This window comes from Musa acuminata, chromosome BXJ3-1, assembly GCF_036884655.1.
Source record: "Musa acuminata AAA Group cultivar baxijiao chromosome BXJ3-1, Cavendish_Baxijiao_AAA, whole genome shotgun sequence".
NCBI lineage: Eukaryota > Viridiplantae > Streptophyta > Magnoliopsida > Zingiberales > Musaceae > Musa > Musa acuminata.
This window is the reverse complement of record NC_088349.1, coordinates 2398692-2412955: the sequence shown is the minus strand read 5'-3', so window position 1 is coordinate 2412955 and position 14264 is coordinate 2398692. Positions and strand designations below refer to the sequence as shown.

The 14264-nt window shown below is 37.2% G+C and overlaps 1 protein-coding gene across 1 annotated transcript; it reads right to left on the bottom strand.

The window, feature by feature from the left end:
- Positions 1–261: 261 nt before the first annotated feature.
- Positions 262–13543, bottom strand: LOC103988741 (homeobox protein LUMINIDEPENDENS). The gene is made up of 13 exons (XM_065136798.1): positions 13184–13543; positions 10736–10763; positions 8885–9015; positions 7068–7516; positions 6890–6983; positions 6724–6817; positions 5345–5471; positions 5210–5261; positions 5092–5132; positions 4885–4970; positions 3753–4193; positions 1409–1995; positions 262–1332 (listed from the first exon to the last, which is right to left on the bottom strand). The coding sequence occupies exons 1-13, from the start codon at positions 13367–13369 to the stop codon at positions 523–525; spliced, it is 3126 nt and encodes a 1041-aa protein (XP_064992870.1). The 5' UTR covers positions 13370–13543; the 3' UTR covers positions 262–522.
- Between the last annotated feature and the right edge of the window lie 721 nt (positions 13544–14264).

The window sequence follows — 14264 nt, the reverse complement described above, 5'->3', positions numbered from 1 at the left end:
TCAGTTTATCCATTTTTATTAGACTAATAAACCTATAGCCATCCTGCGGCGATATATATCATCAGTTGCATATTTAATATCCAAGCAAAACAAATTTCTGTTCACATGAACGTTGCCATAATTATTACTACTACTAAAATAATTAAAGAATAACTTTTCTTCCACGCTCAAATCACTGCCTCTTAATCGGGGGATCCACACGCTTGACATCTGCACCAATTAGATTAAGTTCTTTTTTTTTTGTTTTTGACAAATGTCAAATGATGAGGAAGAAAGAAGATATTTGTGATTCACTCCATATCATAAGTATTAGATAAGTTAATGTTACCAGCCTACAAAATCATATCATGTGGAGGAGGGAATAATCTCACTTCATGCAGCATGACTTGTGACTCTCTTTCATTAATTAGCAATCGAAGGAGGAATGTTTAGTTTTCGTATCTCCATGGCGTCCGGCAATCAGAACTCGGAGGCCTGTGCGCAGTTCCATTCCATAACAAGCGAACAGAACAATACTAATCATCATCTCCGCCGGCCGTGATCATGATCCCGCCACCTTTTATCACCACCACCGGACCAGTGGCGGTCCCGACTCACAGGAGCCTGCTGCCTTGACCAGTCCGGCCTCTTATCCCACCCACTGTCCCTTCTCGACCCGTCGTTGTAGCTCCAGCCACCCTGCAACTCGGGGAACGTTGTTGCCGGACCGCCGGTGGGGCTCCGAGCCTCCAACTCAATCCCGTTCCTGTCCTCCCCTCTTCTACGGCCAGGAAGCAGATGGGACGATGGCGCAGGGCCACTGGGGTGCGAACCGTAGCTGTTTTGGATCGGAAAACATCTATCTGGTGTTGTGTCCCGCCTCACAACCGCAGCGGCGGCACCAGGAGCAGGAGGCCATGCCGGAGCTCTTGAGGCCTCAAACTTGGGTGGGGGATGGGAAGCTTTAAGTGTGTGAGGCAAAGTAGGTAAGGAGGAAATACCCGAAATGGAAGAGGGGCCGTGATCGAACGAGCCATGTCGAGGCATCGAGGAGATGACTGCTGTGTTGGGCAAACCGAAGTCAGGAACCGTAGACTGTTGCATCGGATACATGGCGTACGGTGTCTGGGGAGGTAAAGCGGGGGCCGAACTGGAGACTGGGGGAAGAAGACTCGAGGATGGAAAGATTTGCCTTGCTGAATCAATTGCCGCTGTCACTTGTGGCATCGATAAGATCGATGGTGCCAAACCAGGAGCCGCAACCGGAGGAGCTGCTGCAGGCCTGTTGCCGGGAAGATGAGGCTGCAGCACCGGAGTCCTCGAAAACACCGGGAACTCTGATCTCCAGCGGCCCTGAAAACAAACGAAAAAACAATAGAATGAGATAACACGATAGATTGGCATCAGCAGTTTGCAGCGGAGGCCTCACTCTCGCAGCTTCCGATGGAGGAGTTGGGGACGGAAGAGAAGCCGGTGGTTCCTGCACCTGGGGAGTTGTTTCAGGATGACTCTTCCCCTCCGGCTGTGCGACCTCGTTCAACATACCAGTCAAGGCGACGCCGTTTCTCTTGAGCATATCGAGCAGCGCCACCATCTCCTCGCTGCTGAGGTTCTTCCCCTGGTTAGAAGTCAAAGCAAAGACGAGGTCTGGGTTCTTCAGCAGCACGGCGAGCAACTCGAGGTCCGGCTCTGGAGCCCCGTCACTGGTTGATGGAACAGAGGCGGTGGTGGTGACAGGAGCTGACACAGTCGCAGGGGCTTCATCAACCTGTTTAACAGGAGAGGAGGAAGGGCCTTCTTCAACATCAGCATCTGGCGGCTGCTCTGTGGGGATTTCTGGCGTCAAGCTGTCATCGAAGTCCATTTCCAGGTCCCATGGCTCCTTTGGATCGTGCGGGATGTCTTGGAGGCGAGAAGACAAGGTTTCCTTCTCTCGACGTGTTCTCTGTGTTTGGGCATCAACTTCCTTGCTGTTCTCCCCCGCGCCCACACTCCACTCTACATTCATCTGCATCACTGCAAGAACAAGATATGGCAAGCAAGAAACTTTTAGATACGAAATTTGCATTTGGATACTGTAGCCATATTGTGCAGAGCTTTGTGCCAACATTCAAGCTTTAAGGTTATAGTTCTCCTGAACTTAAATCCATATCAAGATCAGGGATAAACTAAATTGAAGGGCTTTCAGAATAATTATCTAAAACCAGCCACACAAAAAGACAATGAATGGATTTCCCCATGACGCATGCACTGCAGCAGGATATGTTGCTATCAAAGAGCATCACAGACATCATTTACTGAGCTGCCAGAAGCTTTAGGAGTACACAAATATGTACAAAAAAAGAAGCATTTCCTTGGAATCAAAATGATATTGGCATGCAGCTTGATGATTAGAAGGGCATCATCCAGTTCCAAACCCTTCACCCAGACTACTATATGTCATAGTTCTCTCCATAATATTTGACATAGATTATCCGGAACCAAGCAGTAGTTCTCCAGTGTGGCTTCATCACAATGGCATAAATAGCAGTGTGTTCTGCTTTGAAGCATCTGGCAACAAGAGCAGAGTCGACAGAGAACAAAAACACAGCTGTTGCAAGTGTCTCAACAAAACATGTGCACAGTTGGTTATTTGTCTTTTATCTACAGAAAACTTAATCTGGAACAAAAATGTTACATCTTTGGTCATCATTCTCTGGGATATCAACGGTCTCAAATTTTGTCCTGTGTTCAGTATGGCCAATTGGAATCAGAATAGAACATTCACCAATTAACATGATTCTTGCTAACCTGAACATTTACTGGTATAAGATAAACACAACTGCAGATAATTAGTATGGACTTCTCTGCCAATTTATCGTGAGATCAATAGCATTTTAATAGGTAAAATTTTGGTCTATTAGGAGCAGAAGATTTGGCAGCTGATACAAATACCGGTTGATGCAAGTATCAAATGTAAGTCAGTTTTCAATGATAAGGGACAATCCTTGGTGCCACAATAACAAAGGCCTTTTGTGATCCAGGTTTCCAGGGTTCATGTCATCCAAACAACCTATTTGCTTGCAAAGGTATGACCGCAAACAATGATCTCTGTGTTAGTAGGATCCTTGTATATTGCCCTTCTAATTCATTCTTAATAATCCCATGTTCAACATATTCATTTCAAGACCCAATAAATATGGACAATTAGCAATGCAACAAGTAACCACCATGAATAATGGTTGCATAAAGACCCCATCATCTCTCCGATTGCTTCTGTACCAATATATAACTCGCCTCAATAGCCAGTTTTGATTGAATCCCCTCTGGTACCTCTACATGGTGGTTCAGGAACCCGAATTTGTGTAAACATTGAGCAGCATTACATTGTGTCATTAACTAGTACTGCAGATTCCAATCAAGTTGTTTGACCTCAAATATGGCAGGCACCAAAAGGTACGCTCCATCTACCACAGTGATACCATAAACATTGTTTGGGAAAATTCAATTCTCAATGTGTTTTTGGTAATTTAAAAAAAAATTAAAATAATACACTACACAAACAAGCACTTGAAACTCTACCACAAGAAAAAAAAACACAGCTTTTCTTTTTTTTGCATTCTTTATGTTTATTATCAAAAACCAAGTAAATGCAATGAGAATGACAAAGCGATTGCAAATCCTATCAAAAGAAACAAAACTTCAAAGTCTAAGTTTCACAACCTTATCGTTCCTTCCAATGTAAATGTTCCTAATCATAGCAGCACAGAAAAGGAGATTTATTACATAGGTACCTGGTGGTATCTTCCATTGAATCAGCTTGCAATTTAGCATCCCTGAAGATACTTGCTTTGGAGTTGAATCTGGATTTGAATTGATCAAAGTCTCAGACTCATTGAGAAGATTGTCTGTTGTGGAAACTGTTATGCTATTTTCCTCTTTTATCAGTGGAGGATCTTGAGGTGATTTACACTCAGACATAATATTGTTGGTCTGAGAAGCAGAAGATGCCTTGAGATCTTCATTTTTCTGTGACTTACTTCCACTACTGGATGGATCTGCTTTTCCATACTTATGTTGCATAAACATTGCACGCAACTTTGCTTTCTGTATATCATCAGCAGACATTGGGCGGCTATGGTTTGAAGATACCATTCTTACGACCTGTGCACTTCTACCTCCAGCCTTATGATCAGGCTGTTCAACCAGTAGAACTTTTCTACGTTCTTTGAATTCTGTCAATTGATAAGGAAATTACATATTCAAGCTCCCAACAATTTCTTAACAAGAAAGATGCAGGGAGAGAAGCAGATTACATTATTAGTTATTTTCTGGCCAATTCTTAGTCCATTTTCTTAATTGTAAAAGGAAAAAGATCATAAAAGAAGTAGCATCTCAACACTTGATGCACATCCATATTCTACCTACTTAGCAAAGAGTGGCACTTGCACACAAGCCACATTTACCAATAACCACTACATGCTAGCATTGAATAAATCTTAAATGTGTTCATCTCTAGATAGGATACTACAAATTCAATACAAAAAGAATATTCTGGAGTAAAAAAGGTTATTCTGGAAGAGTATTCTGGAGCTAGTATGTAAGAATATTCACTACATACTACAAATTCAACCCTATTTGCATAACATGAAGAGTATTCTGGAATTCAAACTGACTTGATTATGCTTTATCTAGTTAACAGCAAGAAAAAAGGTAGATAATCTTTGGTGCCCCCTTCCACATTCTTTTGTCATCCAAGATGCAGTCGCATTTTAAAATGAATAGCCAATAAAAGCCTTATGTGGTGAGGTTCATGGTGAAATAAATTCAGATTTGTTATAGGAGTAGAAATATAAAGGAAAATGAAGTATCAGTAATGAGGAAGTGGAATAAGAAAAATGAGTATTAAATTTAGTTGATGGATACTGGTCAATGAGACACTCCGGTCATGCTTTTTACTTGAGTCAGAAGATGCTGGAAGCAGCTTTAGTGTCTGTTTAGGCTCTGTTGTTCTGCATTAGAGAGAGAAATTTGTTAAGTAGTTTCTGCAAAGGTAAACTCACTAAAATCCTTAATACATTGAAAAAAAGACCTCAAAGCATGATAATCTGATAAACTGCAGCAAGAGAATACCTGGTTATTTCTGTACCTCCAGTTAGGGAAAGAATAAACTCCTAGCATTTAGAACAAAAATCAAGTCTTATTATTCTAAACAAATTTGTCATGATCTTTTTTATATAGAAATACTCACAGGAATGTCAACTTTGGACTGGCATAACTCGTCACCAAGAAAGTCACCCATCCTGTGGGACAAGAAACAGTGAAATCTAAGATGGCAAGAGAAAAAACTGGAATGGCACATCTCATAGTAGAAAGGAATACATGCCTCTTTTTATGAAGTGCCTCTATCTCTGCTGTATTGGAGGAACTAACAAGAGGTCTCTTTAAAGCCTGGCTTTTCTTGAATACTTTGCTCCATCGAGAAAGAAGGATCCTTGCCCTGTTTGATATGTCTGATCTCCAAATCAGATAAGTGAGTTCCAGTGAGCAATTATGAGAACCATAATAGAAGCAAAGAGCAGATATGTTCAACTTCTATAAAGAATAAATAGCAAAAACATTGGACGGTCAGAAACAGAACATTTGCATTCGAAATGTGTACGCAAGGTTTACTTAAGTTTTGGCCAGTCAAGCAAGGTCCTATTTACTGTTAAAAAGTATGTTAATTACACAGTGAAATTATCAGTCGAAGTACCTGCTTCAGTCCTGCAATTGCAATTGCATATGTATGAGATGACAAATCAAATACTTTGAACTGTGTAGAGGCATAAAAACTGATTTGATGGAAGAGATATGAAACAAAAATCTTAAAGTCCTTTTCAGTTTCAAATATATTTAATATTACAGAAAAGAGGCAGCACCTAATTGATCACTGCACTTATATATATCTAAGAAAAAGTAGTAGATGGCACAATTTCTTTTGAACCAATTCTGCTAACAGCAGAAAAGCACAAGATAGATGAAAGGAAGGATTGCAATGCTGATAGGCACACATTTTGTCATAGTCAAAACATACTCTCCCAGAAAGTATCAGTACACACCATGCCAATCCATGCAAGATGTGCCAACATGTGGTTAGGCCAATTTATGGCATTTAGATGTGGCTAGGACATTTTTTTGGCATTATCCTGTGCTACAAAATAACAAACCTTGGGGGAAATACTTGTATATGGAGATTTGCAAGGAAATCTAGACAGGCCTACTATATCACAGCTGCAAGAGCACAAGATTTAAAAATCATTCTTTAGACAACAATACCAAGCTTGAAGGTGGAAAGGTGGCCAAATCTAGAAAAGGAAAGAAGCATCAAAAGACAAAAACTATCCTTCAAAGGCTCAACTAATACCTTAATGCTGCTGCAGGTGATAAAAAATTGAGACACAAAACAAAGATATATTCAAAAAGGATGATACCATGATAAAAAGATTGAGACACTAAACAAAGATATGTTCAAAATGGATGATACCATGTTCAAGTGTTAGAGAATTCATGATAACCACCTAGTTTACCCTTTAAGAAGAGGAAGCATAGATATCCAACCAGTGAAAATAATATCTTGTTTATTCTTAAGCTTTTAGTCCATATTGCCCAAATATTTACCAATTCAAACTAAAGAAAGACTGGGAAAAATATCCTAAAGCCAAGACACAACACTTAATATTGCTCAAAGTTTGACTGTCCTACTGCTACTCAACATGTACACACCTGATGTCCTATAAAATCGCAACCTGTTAACAGCTGGCACTATAGCAGACATGTGCACTGGCAAAGCTTTGTGTAGTGGCAGGTGATATAGAACCTGAACAAAAAATATCACTTTATTTCAATAACTCATAGGATAGCAGTTTTCATCAAATAGATAAATTAGGACCTTAAAAATGACAAGAAGCATGGTAGTTTGCTCTTCAGTAGCTGCTTGGCTCAACCATGTCGCCAAAATGCTGATGCCACCGTTATTTGAAAACCTAAGAACATGCAAAAGAGTTGACCCATTAAAATATAAAATTTATGATATCAGCTCAGGTTAAAAACAAACAACTCGAAATTACCAAATCAAAACTGCAGTGTTTTGAATGCAGAGAACCCATTCCAGCAACTTGACCTGCCCAGAAAATGTATCTTCCTTTCTCATCAAATTGAATATGTTGTCTAAAAACTCCTTATCATCAGAGTCAACACCAGGAACAGTTTTTTCCTGCGACAAGGATCGGCAGCCTTCTTCAACTTTCACAAGGCCGGTTGAGTTCGGAATGTCCTGCTGGTCAATTTTAACAGTACCAAGAGTTCCAGTGTTATCAGGAAACGGTTTAATCTCCCTAATAACAAGAGCATCAGCAGCATTTCCTGATGGCTCTTTGCTGATAGGCTTCAGCTGGTCTGAACTTGATGAATGTTCTTCATTGGATATTTTGGATGCTTCCAATCTAGTTGCTTTCTCACGTGACAAGCGAACAAGCTTTCTCACTCTTGAGCGCTGACCAGCAAAAAATTCTCTGACCTATAGGTTTTGATAGAGTAAATAATCAGTCCTTTATTCCAAATCAATTTATTTTTCATTCACAACTAACAGACGAAAATGGAAACCAAACAAAAAACTTGTCTTAGACATGCATACTATGATGCACGTCATACCAGAAATGGAGGTCAATGATGTGAGGTTTATTTGGTTGCTAAGCAGAATGTATAAACAATGCAGAAAAGAAGGGACGAAATTGAAAGGGAAATAAGAAAACCCAAGAATTTATTGTACAATGTTTGAAATAACTAGTGGCAAAAGATTCTTAATAGATGTGTCTTGAAATTTTTACCCAGCATCTTTCCAAGGCTTCAAGTGCACGAGACACATATACTGTTCAGATACCAGCATATATCTGTCATATATTCTTTCAAGCAATGCTCATCCGAGGATGTGGATTAGTATTACAACTTGCCACCACAACATATGCACTGCCTTGCATGGATAAGAGCAAGCACACAATTTTACCAGAATGGTTCAGTGATTAAACCATTCTTTTTCCATCGAGCCTACACCTAGTATGAAGACTAATTATGCACTTCATGAAAATTTGCTCATTTAATTGCTAACAGCTTTTCAATTTTCTTTTAGATGGTAAACATCAAAGGAAAGAGTTTATAAGAAATGAAATTAACAAAGGATGTCTCTGAAAAATGAGAAGGAACTATATGGTATATTCTGAATATAGATTGTATAGCATCAGCCTAGCTGACTTAGCAATTCTAAACAGGCTACAAACTGATATGTTACTTATAATGCCATAAAAGCATCTCCAATCTCTACATCATAAATTGCATACCACAAATCTACCTGATATCCTCGTCAAGCTAGCCACACTATCTAGATTAAGGGATTTAGAAATGGAAATAGAAAAAATCTCCCAGTCGAAAGGGAGTATTTTCTATGTCAAAAGATCCAAACCAAGTAATTCTAATGTTAAAAAGGCATTCCCAAAAGAAAGAGCCGAGTGTGACTTTCTTCATGCGATGTATTATGATACATTTACAGCATAAACTTCATCTACGATTTCTCAAAATTTTCTGCTAGGTAGGGGATGATAAAGGGGCAAAGATGTAGAACTAACTTGAATCAAAAAATAAATTTTGATTTTTGCAACGTATTATTTTTATCCACCCATCAAGAATCCTTCCTCTAAATCATTCTTTTTCACTCTACTTTGTCTCCTATCCCAATGCAACTCTTTCCCATCTCGAATAATAAGGTGGCCTTTCATACAGGTGATCTCATCAATTGAGTCATTGTAATGAGTTAATGACAGATACATAAGTGAAGGCCTGAAGCAATAAAACTGAAAGATCAGGTCATATGATATCACATAAAGCAAAAGACCTGCGACACTGTAACCCCACAAAGGGCACTGAGTTCACGAGTTTCTTTTTTCCCAATTGTATCCTTGATAGAGAAAACTGACTGCAGGTACTTGACTGCTTTAGGGTTCAACAAATCCCTTGGCCGTTTCCCTGTAAAACATTGCATGATATCAAACTTTGCAGTAGAAAGTTCACATTAATTCAGCATCAAAAACAGCTTGAAGCATCTCCTATCATGAACATGTGATTTCCCAGAAGCGGCACCACTTAATAAGAGAAATGATGCAATCAATAAGAGAGCTGCTGGCCAAGTTTTCTAATTGATGATACTGTCATGTGGCTAGGATGCCAACCAATTTCCAGCAAAGCTGAACAGTGGTGGATATGCTTTTAAATTTCAAAGTCACTTCTGAATCAAATGCAAAGGTGCAAAAAAGCATACCACCGTTGAACTTAATAACATTCAGAGCATGGTAGGTTCACATCATCATTCATGTTACAACAACGAATTGAAATGTGAACCATTCTTTGCAAGCCAAATATGTATGGTGATGGGCCTGATGGCAATGCAGATCATGGCAGAGACATGGAGATACTTTTCCATGCACACAAAAGCTAGGGAATACTAGTTCTTCACACCTGACATAGATAGATGAGCAAATTTTGGTTCAATGCTTGTGTACTGGCTTCTCATCAATATGTGGCAGAATAGCTAAAAATGGCATCCCATGTAGTTTCTGAAGAAATTTAATGACAATTGAAGGCTCAAGTTGGATTTATTCTTGGTCCATATTAAACTTAGATTAAGTCATATAGATTTGTGGTCAAATTAATTGGCAAACAAAATCATGGGTAAGATTCTTGTAGTTACTAATTATTTGACAATCAATCCTAAGTGTTTTTTTTTTCATCTTTAGATTAGATACTCGTTCAAATCTCTGTAGTTCTGGATGAATCTCTAAATTATACTACCAAATCAAAAACTCCTAAAAATATATTGCTATTATAAGTCAACAGCAATAAGCCCTGATATGGTATGAACAGAAACTAATTGATCACATTAGTTAGGAATGCAAGGTAAATTGAATTGTTTTACTTTTTTTTTTCTTTTGAAAGTCGATTTGCAATCTATAAATAATAAAGGATGCTGATCTGTTTTCCACTGGTAAGAAGGATGTGAACAATGAAAACACTGCTTTTCTGAATGACCAATTTGACATCAACATGTTCTCAATTTAATTTACATTCTTCCTACGTGAGAAATGTTTTCTTTCAATATCATCATGCTAATCTTTCATTTTTCACTTTGAACTAATTATTCATATTCTATTTGATGTAGAGATAGAGTAATGAATGCAACAAACTGAAGCATATTATGACACTTTTGTTAATCAATCATGCAACCCCTTCCATCATCTTTCCAGCTAATGATAGACCAACACAGAGGTGCACATTAACCTTGTTAGTAACATTAGACAATTCTGAAAAGATTTTAATGTAGGTATCCAACACATATCGTCAACTAACTACTAATTCTATATGATTAAAACTTGCTACCTGAATTTGGTTTCAGATGTGACATTGTAACTATATAACAAATTTCATTACATTGGTAGGTAGAACTAGAAGTTCAATCAGATAAAACAACTTAAACAAAGGAAAAAACTCATTCAAAAAGTTTATTGACTAGTTTACAATCAGATATCAAGAAATCCTGACAAAGCCAAACCTCAAATTATGGCTGAAAGTTAGCACTTGTGGTAAATTTATGGATCAAAAGTATAAAAAAAAATAGAAAAGTCTCTAAATTAATTGAAATTAATTTGAACTTGCAATAAACATAGTTGCAAAACGCAAGTCAACAACTCACCAATTCGTATTGATAATGCACCAGCAGCCTGCAAGCAAATCAAAATGCACTTTTACTAACTGCCGTCTAAAACAGAAGATATATAAAAAAAGACAGTCTAATGGATCTAAATTAGAATGAACTAACAAAGAGCGCAAAAGATAATTATTTGTGCTCAGTCTCAAAAAGAAAATGATCGACAATCCAATGAAAAGTAAGATCATGTCACAACAGCAATAAGTGCAAGACAACACATTGCTGCTTCCTACAATTTGAATGACAAGGAGATCCACCAAGAAATACTGTGATCAAATGTACAAATAAATAGAAGAAACAGCAATCAGAATGTTTACATTGTAAAGTAAATATAGTGCAAAATACACATTAGGCATTTTTGGCTCCTGAAACTTGAATCATAAAGCTCCAACAAAAAAATTAAGATAAAAAAGATGTATGTAGTAGAACCAACAATTAGAATGTTCAGATACAAAAAATTAGAAGTCTGTCAATAGCAACAGATACATGTTTTCATGTCATTTTAGGAATAGTATAGGATTTTTGTTTTGATCCATCTTCCTATTGGTCAAGTCACAAATAGCCTTTTCCTTTTCATCTACATGCTCATAACAAGTCAATTAGAAAGAAACTTTGTTGCAGAAAGAATTGAACTAGATCAACAATTGAATCCAATTTTACAATTGCAGTACTTATTAATAGTTTACAGGCTTGGAACATCTTGTGGAGTTTGTAAGCACATATCAACTGAAGTTTTTGATACAATTAAAATAAATAAAATTAGAAAAAATATATAGTTTTAATCACAGTTCTAAATACCATCCGGCCTGGTCCATATGGAACAATATTTACAAATTTGATGGCAAACCAGAAAACCTGGATCAGCCCCTCCCTCCTTCACTCCCTCACCTCACCTCCTGCATGACACCTGCTGCCTGCCCTCACCAACCTGCCCGCCAGTACTCCTTCCTTTCTTGCTCCTCCTCCTCTTCTCCTGCTCCTCTCCTTGTCCAGCTTTCTCCGAAATGTCCCTCATGGTTGACCTTTTTATATTCCAGTCATCATCCATCCTAGACTGGATGAGTTGCTATTCTACTAAACAAGATAAGTTTAACTTTTACTAGAAAAATCTCCTCAATTGCTATCTCGTGTTTGGATATATTTTAATCAGTTTGTCATGCATTTGAGGCAATCATGCTCTATAGTAAAATTTTATGTTGTACTTATTTAAACTGCTTCAGTTGAGTAACACCTTAATTAATGAGATTAAAATTAAACTATTAAGAAAGGTAAGCTATCCAACGAGCCACACAGAAGCTCCATCTTCAAGTTTGTGTTGACTTTTACATTCTTTTTTTTTCATTTAGAAGCAAATTACAAGGGCAAAAGAGAGTTGCTGCTTCCAGTTCACTACATTAGATCATAGTATCAATAGCTACAAGCTATAAAAATTTATTGTTTTAAAAAAGAAACAAACTTGGCATTTTGAGTTTCTACTGAGCTAGCTTCCTAGATTATCATCAGTTATACAATCTTTTCTCTTCAGGGATCAATCAATTTGTATAATCGCATTATGTTCACAAACTAAAAAGCCAAAAAAGAACATTCAGCTGAAAGCAGTTACAATTAAATTTCTTGCACTCATAAGAGGAAAAGAAAAAAGGAAATCGTAAAAGAACTCTAATAACAGCTAGGAGGCTTTAAAATCATTTTCTATCTAAGAAAAAATTACTTTAGATATTGATTTATTATTCTAACAAATATACTAGGCTATCTCTCATTCATAACATCCATCAAGCTGCTTCAAGACTTTGTTGCTCAACCAACCTCTTCTAAAGCTTCCAAAAACTATTTTAGTTCAAAAGTTGTATGTTTTCATGACAAAATTGGAATTCATCTTACATATTACAAACATAAGGTCGCACAGTTAATGATGTTCTCTTAAAAACTCTTTAGAAAAATTAAGAAAATGTGTTCCAACATATCTCAAAAACATTTCAAATATTAAAATTAATTAATCCTACATTCAAATTTTTCCATGAGCCTGAACTAAGGTCCCACCAGATACGAGTGCCCTCAAAAATGCATATAAAACAACTTGAGACCTAAAATCGTACAAACATGGCTAATCATCATTCCTACAGAAAAAAAATAACACCTCTATTGCTAAAATGTGCAGGACCATTGAAATACTTGATCAGAGATGGCTAATCAAGACATCACAGGAACACCACATATTACACGCAGACAACATGAGAAATTTCATAAAATAAAAGAGACCTTATTCCACAAATTAATCCATAACATATACAAATAGCTATTACTGTACCAATAGGTGAAGCCCTAATTATCAAATCAAACCATGTTACTTCAAACAATAATTATTTTCCGTTGATTTCAATTATTCACAACTTACTGACCCAGCAATGCCCTAAACGAAAGAAGAAACCGTACCATTTCTTGGGCGAGGGGGTTCACCCCGGTGAGCTTGCATTGGGCGACAACAAGCTGCTGAAGCTGATCGATCTGGGAATGGAAGAGCTCCCTCTGGGAGTCGACGAGCCGCGCCAAAGACTGCATCGAGTCGCCGACGTCCAATTCCACGAGCGCACCCGCCGACTCCGCCACGACAAGTGCCATATCCGATCTGTTCGGCGAGGACGGGCGGGAGGCCGCGCATTAGGGAAAGGAAGGGGAAGATGTAGGGAGCCCCAGATCAAATTCGATCTAATTGGATCGAACCAATTAGGGTTAGGATTAGGGATACAAACGGGGTGATGGAAGACCGAAGAAGGGGAAAAAAAGATGCAAGCGGCGAATGGCAACCTGCGATGTAAAAGAGGAAAGCCAAATTACATATATATCCCTATAAAAGAACGTGATTTACATATTTATTAATCCAAATAAGTCAGGGTAAATTTTAAAAAATAAAAATATTAAATTATCAATTTTTTCCAGCATAATTAGTTAAGTTTTTTAGAAAATAAGACGATGATAAGAGAGATGGATACGATGATGATAAGATGAAAGCAACGATCGATAGGATGAAAACTATATGTAATATCATCTTTTAGAAAATAATAAGTGCTCCAGAAAAATAGAAACTCGAGACTTTTTTTTGGATATATTATGAGTTCCTCCAAAAATATATATATATATTTAAAATAATATATTCATCTAAAATATTATATGATGACACGATAAGGGATAAAATTATTTTTTCACACAACAAAGGATAATCTGTAAGAATTTTAAAAAATTAAGATACTATAAAATTTTCATAAAGATAAAAGCTTTTTCAAGAATTCATCCTAAGATTTTTATCATTTTGTATTTTATTAGTATGCTTTGTTACTATATAAGGAGGAAAGTAATAACTTTGGAAAGCATTGAAAGAATTTTGCAATCCTACTATAATTGGACAATTTGTATTGTAAAATTTTAGTGTTTTATTGAGTATATAGGTTAGAAAATAAGGATAAGTGTGTAAAATATTATATTTTTATGTATGTTTTTTTAGTTAAACGATATTTTC